The following is a 15,795-nucleotide window of genomic DNA, read 5'->3' on the forward strand; positions in this document are numbered from 1 at the left end:
TGCGTGTGCATGGAAAGCCCATAAAGCACTGGGCATCTGCTTCCTTCAACCCAGATTCCCAAAAGGCACACACTGGGGTAGCCCCACCAGCTCTGGCAGATTTACATCAGGATCTGCCCTTCTCTTCCAGTGAATGCTGGAGAATGAGAACGGCATCATCAGGGATGTCCTTTGAGCAGTACATATAGCGTGGAATATGTTCAGGAACTCACTTCAGACTGTAGGTTTTAAAGGAATTTCAAATGGACACATCAAGGGAGTAGCACTGTGTCATATTTCACTTTGTCCATTCATTCTGTGAGTCATATGTGAGTCCTGGTTTGGTAACACACACACAGAGGAGAGATCAATGGCAAAACTGGCCAGACCCAAGACCATGGCAAGATGAACAATTAATGACCCATTTTCCTGCTCATCTTTCCCTCTTTGGTGCCAGGTTGGTTAGTGGTGTGAAATTGCAGTTGAATCGAGAGCTGTCTCAAGCTACATCCTTGAACCATCTTTCACAGAAAGGCTGTGACTCTCCAGTGATCCACAACCTGCACAATGTCCCATTTCCTTTCCACCCTCTGGGCTTGCTCCTTATCCTGTTCTGAGTGTTACAATAAAGACCAAATCCCCTCATTTCTGAATTTCAGCTGATGATGCTCACAGGGCATCACAAAGGTGAGGTGCTCTGAGAGCCAGAACTAGCAATTTTTTTTCTTTGAGTGTGTGTGTGGCTGGTAAGGCAAAAGAAACAGCTGTTTCTGTGGAGAACAAGGAAGATCTAGGTCTATTTGTAATCAATGCTGTCTGCATCTCTCTCAGGAAAAGTAAGGTCTGATGTCCTTTGGGAAGCATTTGCAAGGCCTTTTCTCAACAAACCTTCTCTCACCACAGACAGATGCCATCTGTCTTGCAGCTGGGAGCTAATGGATTCTGCACTGCCAATTTCACAGCAGTGAGCAACGCTGTGATAGAGGAGGCAAGAGGGATTTCCTACAATAAAACTATTTAAAACAGTGCAAAGGCACACACTGAAACAGCCACGAGGAGCAAAGGAGATGGCAGCACTGAGGGCTGATGGTCCAAGCTGGCTGGGATTTCACAGCTCAGTGTGCCTTGTGTGTCTCCAGCACCAGGATTTCAGACTTTGGGAGAGCTGTCTCACCCAATTCCTGAGCCAGGGTGGGCTGGGGCTCACAAACAGGCTGTTGAGCTGGAAAGTGTGCTATCAACTTTTTTCACATTAAATATTCAATGTCCCAGGATAGCTTAAGATGTGCTAAACCCACCCATGAGTCCACCACAGGGTTTTGCAGTGTGTCAAGAGGAGCTCTCTGCTCTCTTAACATGCCCTGTGCTGCTGGAAACCCAACCCAACAATGGCACCTCTGCTGAGCAACAACACAAGAGTCTTCAGGTCTATTATATTCTGCCAACTTTCCAAGCCACTTCAAGACTTTCTGATTAAATTTACATAAAATGCATCCTTCCCTCTTACTCCCTGTTACACACATCAGGTTATTTCCAGTATTCTTGTGGCTGAGATCACCAGCGCTCGGATCCGGGAGCCCATGCTGTGCCTGCGGCATGCAATCAAGGCAGCTTGTGAGAGCACCAAGATCCTGCCTTGGTCATCCTCAGGGGATTTTCATGCTGGTATAATGAGAATGAACAAGTTGTTTATCATGAGAGATCTAACAGGAAAATGATACGTTTTTCAGTTTTATGCTTAATAAAGGCAAGCTGGAAAAATTAGGGTCCATGAAGTGCAAGATGGGAGGCTCTAAGAGCTCTGCAAAGGTCCTGGAGATGAACTCAAAGTCTGGAGCTCTCACAAAGGAGAACATAGTTGCAGTGGTTGACAGAGGAGCCCATTATCTAAGCATGTCAAAGATGACCAAAGGCCAGCTCTGCACAAGACTTGTTTTTTTAAATTAATTATTTTCATGTAGTCCATTGAGATGGACCAAGACCTGCCTTGAAAACTGAGTCAAGATTCCCATTAGAAGCAGCTGGAGACTGGCTTGTGGATCCAAAACTGAGATTCTTTTTGAAGTTCAAAAGAGGATGAAATACAAGATAAGCTAATAGATAATTAGATAATAGATAATTAAGAATTAGCTACGCGTGTAGCTAAAAAGGATGAGTCAGTGAGAAAATAGACAGAGCTCAGCAAGGGTGCAACTATTTAATAGATTATCTTAGCTGATCAGTGTGCCTGCATGAGTCATTTGCTTGGAGAAGGAGGGGGATTTCATATTGTTTTTGTATTTTTAATAGGCATTTTTATGGACTTCAGTTATAATAATGAGAGTACCTGACAATTAGTAATGAAATTAGCCTCACAACAGTGAAATATTTCACAGCATGCACAATATTATTCCTAGTACAAAGGTGGAAGTGAAGCAGAAGGAAATTAAACTCAAGATTTTCATAAATGTTTCCAAAATGAATAAGCATATATCAATAAATTTTGATAACTGTTTTCTCAGCTCAAAGACAAAAGCAGAGTTTACAAAACATTTTTATACACTAACAAATTTTTTTTAGCTTATAAATGTCAGATGTTAATTTAAACTCTTCAAAGAGTAAGTAAATCTTTTCAGCAGCCAAAATTAATTAGAAATTCCTATTATTATTTTTTCAGCTATTATTTTTCTGAAACACATTTCCTAGTTAGTGTGGTTGATGTATATGAGCAGACACAGATATTCCACAGAAAGAAAAAAACCCTGTAATTAACAGAAGGGGTTTTTTGGCAGGGATAATGTTCCTTTTTTCTTTTTTTCTCTAAAAACTTTTTCATTTAACGTATTTTATCAGAATGAAATGGTTTAATGAGCAGAGAATTACAGTTGATCCCAGCTGAACCAGACAGGGCTGCCTTTCGAGGTATGTGGCTCCCATCAAGCTGCATTCACCTTTGCTATGATTTAAACTTCATTCAGGCACAGCCTTGCTAAAAATACTGACAAGTAACTAATCAACTTCCATAAAATGGAATTTTTACCTTCACAATAGGAAGCAGGAGTAGGAGGGAACCTGAAAGATTTGCCTATGCATTTCAAATTAGTCTGACCTATAAAAACGCAAACAGCAAGTGGTTCTATGAAAATGTACTTCTGGTAGGGCTTTCTGGTTTTTTAGTGATGAGATTTTTCATGCCATCCCTTCCTCTCCTTGGAGGAAGCCAGAACCAAAGGCAGCACTGTGGAGGGACTGGTTTTCATTAGTATACCTACAAAAAGCAAACTCAGGCTGGTCCTTCTGGACCAAAAAAAGTTCAGTGTCCAAGAACTAGTGGTAGGTTTGAATGTTTTATATAAAACAGCAGAGAAAATGGTGACAGACCTGCTTCTGTACAAATGAGAGCTGAGCTGCAACTTCACATGTGCACTTCTGGTTCCAGTTTGTGAGCAGATGGACACAAAAATATTCAGTGCCCAGCGAGCAAAAGCACGGGAAATCAGATCAAAACTCTCACCTAGATCTAGGAGACAGCAAAATGCTCCAGGGCAATCTGAAGATTATGTGGATGGAAATAATCAGATAGTGCTGGTCTTTGAAGATGTTGATTTGTCCTATTCTGGATAATTAAAGAGCAAAGTCTAACGGAGGGAGCTGTAACTCCTGATAGGAATCACCCAAGCTTCACATTCAGGGCTGGCAAAAGGGCCAGATGCTGCAGAGGAGCAGAAACTCAACCCAAGCCTGAAACATCAGGGGTCTCACGCTTAATCAAGTTGCACTCTGTATGATCTTCCCTGTCATTATGATGCTTTCTGTATGTCAGGTGAAGAGGAAAACAGCCCTTTGTGAGCCAGTTGTTTTTTTTTATTTATTTCCTACCCCATTTTCACCTCATTTTCAGTGTTTCCTCTAGCATCTGTATTCTGAAACTGCAATGGAATATATTGCTGAAAATCTGGGAGTTCTGTATTTCTATAAGCCAGGTTATCTTTCCAAGGTTACCGGTAGTCTAAATGATGAATATAAATTCTTCAGTACCTATATAAAATTTATTATTTGTCATTTCCATTAATATTAGAATTTTGCATAGTTGAGTCCTTCTGTTTCATCTCCAGACTGTAGGGTAAAAAGTGCCACAGAAATTTCAGTCCTTATAAATCAACAAATTTGCCATGGTAAGCTGGTGCCAAGTTGTCCTCCTGCTGTTGAGTCAAAACTCAAAAGAAATCGGTAGGGAATGGAAGAGAGCACAAGTCCATTTTGCAAGTACTCCCCTTTATTTTTCACAGGAATTCAGGATTTAATCTAAATTATTAATTGAGAAAGGCATTTTTGACACATCAGGTTATTTTTCTCTTCAGGCATTTCTTCAGCTTAGTAGGACAACACATTAATGGGTCACTCTGTACCCTGCACTGCTGACCACACAAAGACTCTCTGGCTTCCCTCCCTGGTTTTCCAGGACAGACGTAAGAATATTTGCCACCTGGTACTTCTTAGTCCTTACTGTACTCCCTAATTGCACAGAGAAATGACTTCAACAATCCAAGCTTATCCAATCCCTGGTTGAATTGGGAACATGCCCCTTCCCCCCAGACACAGAAACAGGTAATGATGAAACTCATGTGAATCCAGCCACTGCTTCAAAAGGACTAAATGAACTTCCTGAGAAGGGATGCCAATGACACACCACTGCTACTTGAAATAACTTTTGAATTTTTATATTGTTGCCATTTTCTTCCAAGGGAAGAGCTAGCTGCAAATGTCTGCCAAGGAGTTTTACTTTTTTTTTTTTTTTTTTTTACAGCTAATCATTTGACTGCTCCAAAAACCCCAAACCAGCACCCACAAGAGGAATAGCAACGCATGTTTGCATTTCGCTAACACTTATCAACAACAACAATAACAATAAGTCAACCAAATGTCTCTGTAAAACACTCCTTTTCCCTTCCTTTTCTTTTCCTGTCATCCCGTAATCATCACAAAAAACCACATGGGTAAACTTGATCTCAGAGATTATCCTTGTGAAGAAAGAAAGTAGCAACACAGGGGAGGCTGGCGGATCCATCTGCAGCGGCGGCAGGCAGCCAACCTCCCCCGGGCCGCCGCGCATCTGCAGCGGGATGGGAGGGATGGCAAGGGAAGGGATGGCAAGGGAAGGATGCAGCACCCTTGTTGCTGAGTGCCACCCAGCCCAGCTTTTACACCTGCAGCAGCTTTTTGGATGAGAGCGTGGGCAAAGCGCCATGCTGGCAGCAGTGCCAGCGTCTCAGGAGGGACTGGCTGGAAGGAGGCGATTAGGCTGCCGTCAGCTGGGGAGGGAAACTGGGGCGAGGAGCTTTGGAGCAGCATGGAAAAGGCAACCAATTCCTGCAGGAGGGAGGGAGAGCAAAGAGCCTGTGCTTTGAGCCAGGCCTCCCACACCCACTGCTTCAGCAGAGCCATCACAAGATCACCATCACTATGAGCACTACGATGAGTGTTTTGTGCTTGAACTCACCCGAACCAGCTGCTGCGGGAAGGGCCCGCGGGAGTTCTCGGGCACGTTGATGGGTGGGATGACCCAGTCCCGCTTCTGCCGCCGCAGCCCGTTGGCACTCTGGTGCTGCCGCCAGGGCAGCAGCGTGTCACTCTGCTGCTGCACCAGCTCCCCAGGCAGCGCCTTCCTTCCTCTGGGCTGTTTGGGGACAAGAAAGCACAGCCAGTTAGCTTCTTCCTCGCTTCTTAGGACCGGTCCAACAGCCACACGGAACAAAGACACGGCGTGTTTACCGGCAGCTCTGCTGCTGCTTCCTTTTCACAGAAACACAGAATCAGGGAATCAGCTAGGTTGGAAAAGACCTCGCGGATCATCAAGTCAAAGCTATGACCTAACACCACATCATCAACTAAACATTCATGAATAAATGGAACTGCCACTCCCAAGTCAAGATGCCTGCCAGAATGTGTTGTCTTCATTACACCACCTGCAAGGAGATGCAGCAGAGAACTGGAGTAAAGAAGTTGCTGAAAATTTCCCATAAGAGCAATATACTAGAACACAAAAAACGGGAGAGGATTCCTTTACAGTCCATGTCATGGGTGCATCATTATAGTCTGGTATTAAGCATGAGCAGGGCTACAAAACCCTGCAGTCTGTGGCTCTGCAAAGGTATTCTGCACACAAACCCAACCCCAGCCAGGGGGAGTCAGCCCCTTGGCTGCAAAGGTGCATTAGTTCAGATTTTTAGTGCTTCATAACAAATGATCTTTATATGAGAGCTGGGTTTTGAACACAAATCGCAAAATACACACCCCACGCTGCCTGGGAAGTGTAATACATCTCAGGCACAATAAATTTTCATTATTTGGTATGACTTTGAGTCCTTCTTTGTGATTTTTTTTTTAACTATGGATTCTCTGAATGGAATACTTTGGTGTTGGAAATGTTACAGTGCTATGAATAAAATGGAAATGGTGGGACCATGGTTTTGACTTAGAGAGACTGGCTCACTATCAGAAAATTTATGCCTTATAGAATGGATGAATCAATGAAATGTAGATTTGGGAAGGCTCTTCAGAGGTTATGCAGTCCCAATACTTCAATACTCTGTGGTCTTCTAGGATTCCAGCAATTACTTCTGAAAGTCTGCAGAAAAGATAACTAGCAAGGGCTTTTGTTACCATATGGTGACCCACACTCCTACCAGAAAATGTTTAAACTTTCATAAATCACAAAGACTGCAAGTCACATTCTTTTCATTTGAGGTAAGATCCAGTGGGAATACTGTTCTCAGAATGTTACAATTTTCAGCTATTTTTCTCAAAAAAAACCCCAAAAAACCCCAAACCCAATGCCCCAACACACAAGAGCAATACAGGAAAAACTATCAAAGCATTTTCTGAGGCTCCTGCCATTTTAAGCCACATTAACTTTTTGTCTTACTCCAAACATAAAAACCCAAACACCCTCCAAGCAGTAGGCACTGATTTCAGTGGGAATCATTGCTTCAGGCCTTCTAGTTTGATGCAAATCCATCTATTAGCACTTTTCAATTCCTGATCGGGAAGTAAAAAAACAGGCAGTCACCTCCAGACTACACAGTCTATGAAAACTAAACAGTAAATGAAAGTTAAACTGAGATGTGGCTCCAGAGCTGTGTGGACCTTCTCCAGGAAGGCTGGAGATACTGAGAGCTGGGCAGAGCAGCAAGGAGCCCATTCTCACAGCTTGGTCATGGCTCTGATCTCTGCTACCTCCGGAGGGCAGACATCCACTGGCTGCAAGGACTGGAAGCATTTGTGCCAAAATGCAGCTACTTTTACTGCAAAACTTAAAAACAAGCCTGTTCCAGAGCTGAATTTTCATAGAACAGACAAATATGGTCCTTTCAGTCACACACAGAGGCACGTTCCTCAGGTCCTGTCTCACACTCACGATGTGGGTTGTGTTCACCTAAGTGCTGTTTCCACACCTTCAAAAAAATCACAGCACCATGTTCAATATTTAGATGCCGCTCTCAGAGTGCTTACTGAAGTAGGCAATAAACAAAGAAACAGCATTGTGGTGTGGTAGTGGGAGACTTTCTTGGGTTAGTCAGATTCTGGTAGGCACTGCTGACCCCCTCCTTCCCATGGGACGTAATGCTATATCCAACAGAGATTTAATTTAAAAATGATTTTATTGCCAGAAAGGTATCTTTTCTGAACACTGATGAAATCAATCTTATCTAAAGAAGACACCCAGAAATGCATGACAACATGAAATAGGACTATGAGACATGAGCCACAGAATAGTGGATATCCCTTATTTTTTTTAATTGGCTTGTGATTCCCAAATGAGAATCCTTTGAGAGCAGGTATTTGGATCAGTTTATATAATTGGCAAGTGAGCATGGGGACAGATTATGAAAGGATGGTCAAATAATTTGTGCTCTTCTGAGTTTACACAGTGGAATGAGTCTGAACTAAAGACAGACTTGAGAATTAACACGAGTCCCAAAGCTCCGTGTATACTGAAATAATTAGTGTCAGCTCAGCAAGGCAATACCAGCCTTTTTAGTCTGTATGAAATACTTGCTGGCAGGTGACTAGACAGTGACTAGCTTGCTTGTCACTCTTGATGATGTTTTCCTGTATTAGAATAAATCATCAACATGACTCTGAATTTGATATGTAGAATTTCAAAAGCATCTTGCAACAAGAAATTTTTTTCTTTTTTTAAACAACAGCTCTTTTTTATCTTCATTTGTTGACAATGCATTCTCTTGACCTTAATTTCTCTGGTGTTGTTTAAATATGTTGTACATGTTTTCTGCTACTTAAAAGCTGTGAGACAAATGCAGTAACAAAGTCTGGTGAGTATAAATGCCAGAACTATTCAGATCTCTGACTGAAACATCCAGAACATATCTGGAATAACAGCATTGTTGTACTGTGAGCCCCAGAAAACTCTCCAGTGTTTTTGAGTTTGTAAGAATCTAAAGTTCAACTCAAAAGCAGAATAAGACACCAAATTAAATGGATTCTAAAATACAGCTTCCAATTCTAGTTTTGCTGAGGAACAGTTTTTACTGAGATGACAACTGCTCGTTTTCTCATGGCCTCACTGGCCACATGCTTAACAGAATCTCAGAAACATTTTCAAAAGATAAAATATTCTTCCACCTTTTGTAGTGCCACCAGAACACAAACTGTCCATAGTCCTTCACAAAATCAAGTCAAGCACCTCTAATGCTGCTGCTTTGGGGTGGTTTCCCTCCCTTTGTTTTTGTGACTCTCTTCTGCATGTCACAAAAATGATGGCATCCAGCACCAGGCAATCCATGAAACACGTGCCCAGGGGAAAGTGAAATCCACTCTCCATTCCAAAAATTGCACAGTGACATTTATAACTCGTTACAACAGGATCAAACTCTAAACATGGAACGTGTAAGCACGGGCTTTGGTAATACAAAGATAATTACAGGAGGATATAAAATAGTCAGATAATTCAGTAATTATGCCTGTCTATCACTTTAGGATACTGATAAGCTAGAGAAATACAGCTGAGCCAAAACAGATGAAAACCTTCAAGATCAAGGGAAAAAAGTAATTACAAAGTGTGGGATGAAGAGAAACAACAGGAGAGGAGCCCATGCTGGGATGTAAACTGCTTAGGAGAGTTTGGATTCAGTAGGATCTAATGCCTTAGGATTTGTACTGGGGCAGAGGCTTCCAGAGATTGCGGGTGAAGCTGAGCAGCCCTGTGCTGGCTGTACCATTAAAAGCATGAGCGGGTGTGCACGAGTGTGAGGGGGTGTGCAAGAGTGTGAGCGGGTGTGCACGAGTGTGAGCAGGTGTGCAAGAGTGTGAGAGGGTGTGCATGAGTGTGAGCGAGTGTGCATGAGCGTGAGCAGGTGTGCGAGAGTGTGCACGGGTGTGCAAGAGTGTGAGCGGGTGTGCATGAGTGTGCACAAGTGTGAGCGGGTGTGCATGAGTGTGAGTGGGTGTGCAAGAGTGTGAGCGGGTGTGCAAGAGTGTGAGCGGGTGTGCATGAGCGTGAGCAGGTGTGCGAGAGTGTGCATGGGTGTGCAAGAGTGTGAGCGGGTGTGCAAGAGTGTGCACGAGTGTGAGCAGGTGTGCACGGGTGTGCACGAGTGTGAGCGGGTGTGCACGGGTGTGCACAAGTGTGCATGGGTGTGCACGAGTGTGAGCGGGTGTGTAAGAGTGTGAGCAGGTGTGCACAGGTGTGAGCGGGTGTGCATGAGTGTGAGCGGGTGTGCACAGGTGTGAGCGGGTGTGCACGGGTGTGCACGAGTGTGAGCGGGTGTGCACGAGTGTGAGCAGGTGTGCGCGGGTGTGTGCGAGTGTGCACGAGTGTGAGCGGGTGTGTAAGAGTGTGAGCGGGTGTGCGCGGGTGTGTGCGAGTGTGCACGAGTGTGAGCGGGTGTGCACGGGTGTGCACGGGTGTGCATGAGTGTGAGCGGGTGTGCACAAGTGTGTGAGAGTGTGAGCACCTGTGCATGAGTGTGAGCGGGTGTGCGCGAGTGTGCACAAGTGTGAGCGGGTGTGCACGGGTGTGAGTAGTGTGAGCGGGTGTACAAGCCTGTGATTGACACTTGGCTCTGAGTTATCCCATGACTCTTCCATGGGCTTGTGGCCATCATTGTGACACACACCCAGACTGTGACACACCTGGACTGTGACACACACAGAGACTCTTGGCACACAGGGACTGTGACACACACATGGGCTGTGACACACACACAGACTGTGACACACACAGAGACTGTTGGCACAAACAGACTGTGACACACACAGGGACTGTGACACACACATGGGCTGTGACACACACACGGACTGTGACACACACAGAGACTGTTGGCACACCTGGACTGTGACACAACTGGACTGTGACACACACAGACAGTGACATACACAGACTGTGACACACAGACTGTGACACACACAGACTGTGACACACACAGGGACTGTGACACACACAGACTGTGACACACAGACTGTGACACACACAGGGACTGTGACACACACAGACTGTGACCCACTTGGACTGTGACACACATACAGACTGTGACACACACAGGGACTGTGACACACAGACTGTGACACACACAGGGGCTGTGGCACACACACAGACTGTGACACACCGGGACTGTGACACACACAGGGGCTGTGGCACACACGGACTGTGACACACACACGGACTGTGACACACACAGGGACTGTGACACACAGACTGTGACACACACAGGGGCTGTGGCACACACACAGACTGTGACACACCGGGACTGTGACACACACAGGGGCTGTGGCACACACGGACTGTGACACACACACGGACTGTGACACACACAGGGACTGTGACACACAGGGACTGTGACACACACACAGACTCTGGCACACACAGGGACTGTGGCACACACAGGGACTGTGACACACATGGACTGTGACACACACAGGGACTGTGACACACAGGGACTGTGACACACACAGACTGTGACCCACTTGGACTGTGACACACATACAGACTGTGACACACACAGGGACTGTGACACACACACGAACTGTGACACACACAGAGACTGTTGGCACAAATGGACTGTGACACACAGACTGTGACACACACACGGACTGTGACACACCTGGACTGTGACAAACACAGGGACTGTGACACACCTGGACTGTGACACACATGGACTGTGACACACACAGACTGTGACACACATACAGACTGTGACACACACAGGGACTGTGACACACCTGGACTGTGACACACACAGACTGTGACACACACTTGCTGCATTGGGAAGAGGACATGGAGCTAAATCCCAAAGGGACTGTCAGACTTCAGAACCCAACATCTTCAGGACACCTTACTCCAAACTAGTGAGGCTGCAGGGTGCTTCAACTAACTCCATTTACACCACAGTGTTGAGAGCTCAGGGATATTCCTTGTCTGCACCTGGCACTGGGAACAAAGGGTAAGTTGGAAAAGCCATTCAGTGAGTCTATAATCTCCTGTCAGGGCTGGTGTGCGGCTCGTCAGCCTTTCCTTTACTGGGAGACTCAGACTAAACCCAACCTCTACTCGTGAGAGAAGTCAAAACATAATCCCCTGACAGAACAAGACGTGTGGGATGGCAGCAGCCCCTCCAGCCCTACCCTGCTCGTGACAAGAAGGCTACAAGCCACTGACTTTTCACTAGCCCACAAATGAAAGCAGTGAGTGTGAAGGAACAGCAGCTCCCACCTTCCGCTACACTTAGCAGTAGCCAGCCTCGCCAGCTGGCTCGTCTCCCCTCCCAGCCAACCTGCCTTTGATATCCGTCAGCCTCTGGCTACGGAGACATCTGGAAGTTATTATCCAGCAGAGTGTATCACAAACCCATTTACATAATATAATATCATATTTTGTGTTCCTGCTTAGCTGAACATTTTGGATCACTCTAATGTTTGGGTAAATAAGCCGCCATTCCCTGCATATAAATAACAAGTGAGTCTTAGGGTACGTTTGTTGGAGATTAATAATTTCATAGGGCTCAACCCGAAAAATGAAATGCTTCGGCACTAAAATATATTATGCTTGCATTTGCAATAAAAAGTACCTGCAATTGGAGGAAGGGAAATAAGGCCTTTATTTTCCAGGTATCAAAAGGATTCATGCTTTAACCTGTTTTATTTATATGCCAGTCTTGTTATTTTCGTAGGATCTTTAACACTTCACACTAGACATTTTTCAGGAAAGAAATAATACCTGCCTTGCTTTGCTTCTAGTGTCACTCATAGGGTTTAACTGAGGCAACGTGTTTTTAATATATTTTTGTCAATACAAGGGGATACAAAGTCCACCTTTAGTCCACTGCTCAAACAATACTTCCCTTCATCTCCTATATCAATATACATTTTGAAAACTGCTACCATTTTCTACCAGGGAAAAAAAAGAATCTATTAAAAAAATATTTAATCTGAAGCATTTTTGCTTGTTTCCATGGTAGCTGCAGAAAGGACAGGAGAAAATTATATTTACCAAACAGAAAATAAGACAATGAAAATAGAGCTTAGTTCTTTAACAAAGGGAACATGAGAGCGCTGCAAAATAAACATTTGCATGAATTCTGTTCTAAGGAAACAACATTTTGCTGACATCAGGGACGGCAATGGAGGACGAATGAACCCTTTTTTCCCAAAATGCACCATTTCTCCAGTTTTTGATCTTTCAGTATAGAAGGATATTCCATTTTGTGTTCTCATACAGTAGAATGAAAGGGTTGCAGAACAAACAGCAAATTTATTTATTTTACGGTAATTGATTCCTTTTTTATTTAGGTCATTGCTGAATTTGCTGAAGTTGGAGACAGGAAAAAAAAAGTAGTTTTAAAAAGATCAGACTTTTTATTTTAGACTTTAATTTATTATAGTTGTGCTATGTGTAGCTATTATTTAGGAACTGCACAGGTAAGGAATCCATAATCTGTTTTTCTCCTTATCCACCCTCTAGAACTCTGAGATGACTGTCTGTATTAGCTTTATTTACTAATAGTTGTAAGCTGTGGTAAATTTAATCAAAGATAGCTGCATGTCACATCCCATTACCATCACGGCATAAATTGCCATTCATGAATGATTTGTGTCAAAGAGCTCTGAAAACTATTGTTTTAGCAGCAAGATGTTCCAACATTCACAGCTCTTCAGCAGGGGCATTAAATTAATGTGTTTGCAGAGAAGCCACTAATTGACAATGAGATGGGATTTTGGCAGTACACTTCCACTTTAAAGATAATGAACAGTGTTCAAATACAGAGAAGAAACCCCTCTGCTCCTAAAACTATACTAATAATTTCTGGTATAAACAGGAAGAGAGGGAACCAATCCTGACAGGATATTTCCAGTAGCCAAGCAAGCTGTTTGATCATCACGACTTCCAAAAGCAAACAGTGGAATTGCAGCGTTTGTGACCTTTATCAAATCTGGCTACGTACAATCAGGAATGTTATGTTTGGTTAGGAACTCATTAAACAAAATTACCTCTCCATTTATAGAAACCATACAAGTACAGTATAAAACATTTTAATTAAATCAGCTAGTTAAGCAAAAATTCATTACTTTTTGTTTTTATCAGCTAGCAGTGGGGCTGCATAGAGCAGTTCGCATTAGAGTCAATTAGTAAGAAAAATTGTCAGATTTGGCAAGTGCATGAGCTTCCAGAACACATCAGCTGACAGGGAAGAAAAAGTTTGACTAAAAGCTAACCAAGTTACTGCCCTCAGAGGAGGAGAAGGAGCCACGAAACACACACAAATGCATCAGCCGTGCCAAAACCCCTTGTTCCTGAGGAGTCAGTGTCAAAGCTCTACATGCCCTGTTCCTTGAGAGCTGAAAAATGAAGCATGAATGCAAATTTAAGGTTGTTAGGTATCTGGCTGGCTTTGCAGGCTTTGGAAAATTTTACCTAATAGAACTACTGAAATGCGATCAGAGTGACCGAGGAGTCAAAATGCTCCTTGGTGTTGCAGGGCTGCAAAGCAAGAAAAAAGCTGAAAAACAGTACAAAGTAAAACCAGGGGATTTTTAAATAGGGAGGACACGACAGACTGGCTTGTGAGTCAGGCAGGAGAAGATCCTTCCTTGCAAAAGGTGCAGCAGGGCCCTTTGTGGGTTACTGTAATTAAATGCTGAGTTAAGTCTGGACTCCAGAGAAAAGAGATGCACCAGCTCTGGGCATAACCCATGTGGTTAGCACAGAAGATTCTTATTTAAAAAAACCCAAATACATGTTAATCTCTTTGATCAGAAAGCCTAACAGGGTTGGTGAGGGCCCCATGGACACAAGCTGCAGCTAACACCCCCCAGGGCCAGAGTGGGGCTTTTTGGGTGCCTGCTGACCAGGCTGTGACAGGAGATGTTGATTTCCCAGTATAATTTAATTGAAATCAGAAATTTCCTGAGCTCACCCATGCTTTCTGTTGGGTAAGTTATCACCAATTTAAGCTGAAATCCAGTTCCCAGAGCACTTCAATGGGCTTTGCTTTTGTGCTGCAGTCAGGACGGGCGCGGGCAGCGCGCTCACTTCGTTACTGAGCAGACACAAAATGCCCACAGGATCTCTAAGGGATGGGAGTTTCAGCAGGGAAGGAGAGGCAGAGCCGTGCTCAGACTTGTTCTGTGGTACCACACGCATGATTAGAGGCACCTCCTGGCCAGTGCACTCTCTCAGGGTTTCAAATGATCTTCCTCTCCCATTCTCTGGAAGAATCACGTACCAAAGCAGGTACCTTAGAAATCTGTCTGCCTTTGGTGGAATCTTTTATGGCTCCCACAGGTTTCCAGCATCTGTGATACTCTTCTTGTCATTGTCAGGCTTTGAATATTGCAAGAGCTGTCAATGGACAGAAGATGACATCATCCCCAATGCACAGCTCTGGATGTACTTCTCCTCCTCATTTTATGGCCTGAACATCTTATCCCAATAGGAAAAGTTCTGATGAGATTGTTTCCTTGCAAAGCTCCCCACATCAACTTGACCTTTTCACACTTACAATTGTAAGATCTAATCTCACAGTGCTTCTCAGGTAGGATTGTTTAAGAAACATCTAAATTAGTGTTGTACTCTACCTTCTAGTGTTTACCAAGAGACACTTCTATCTTCAAGTTAATGTCATTCTCATAATTGGGAGAAGCCATACACAATGGCTTCAGAAGTACAAGCACTTCTCAAGAGTAGGGCTATTAAATCACAAAATACTCATACTTGTTATGTACTGCATATTAGGAATAAAGGTGGTAGATCTTGCCACATACTATGCAGTGAAAATCTCTATTGCAGCTTGGAATTACCTCTCTCATCCTGCATCTGATCTTGAGGAAAATGTACGAAAAATCTGGGCTAGCAATCTGAGCTCTTCCTCCTCAATAAAATTTCTAAAAAATAATTGAAAACATGGCTCCAAAACACAATTCTTTTGCTTCTAAAACTCAGACTACTACAAGTGCTCTTCATCACAGAAAGAAGTGGGAGCAAGTCTACCCCTTAAAAGCCTGTGAAAAATTGTAATCTCATTTTATTTCTCTAAAGCCATGAAGTTCAAAAGATACATGAATTAAAATAATCATAATGAATTAAATGTAACAATACTCCTCCTCTTCATAATGTTTGCAAGTAAAAAGATCACAAGAGATTTAAAAGATCACAGGCGCTGCTGCTACTTTAGCACAAAGTAAAGTAATTCACTCTGGTACTTCTCCTCAGTGCTAGTGTGAGAATTTGCCCTTTCAAGTTATCCTTTGGTTATTTCAAGAGGCTCTTGAGAAAAGACTGTTCTTCTTTTTTTTCCTCCAGTTCCAGAGTGCACCTAAGAA

General features: G+C 43.6%; 1 protein-coding gene across 1 annotated transcript in view; it reads right to left on the reverse strand.

The window, feature by feature from the left end:
• Nucleotides 1-15,795, reverse strand: part of LOC136563721 (cadherin-4) — a 418,272-nt gene that overhangs the window by 147,682 nt on the left and 254,795 nt on the right. Inside the window, exon 4 of the mRNA XM_066561277.1 lies at nucleotides 5,459-5,635. Within this exon, the coding sequence (XP_066417374.1) occupies nucleotides 5,459-5,635 (177 nt within the window). The remainder of the gene's footprint in view (nucleotides 1-5,458; nucleotides 5,636-15,795) is intronic.

The sequence above is a fragment of the Molothrus aeneus genome, chromosome 17, assembly GCF_037042795.1.
Source record: "Molothrus aeneus isolate 106 chromosome 17, BPBGC_Maene_1.0, whole genome shotgun sequence".
NCBI lineage: Eukaryota > Metazoa > Chordata > Aves > Passeriformes > Icteridae > Molothrus > Molothrus aeneus.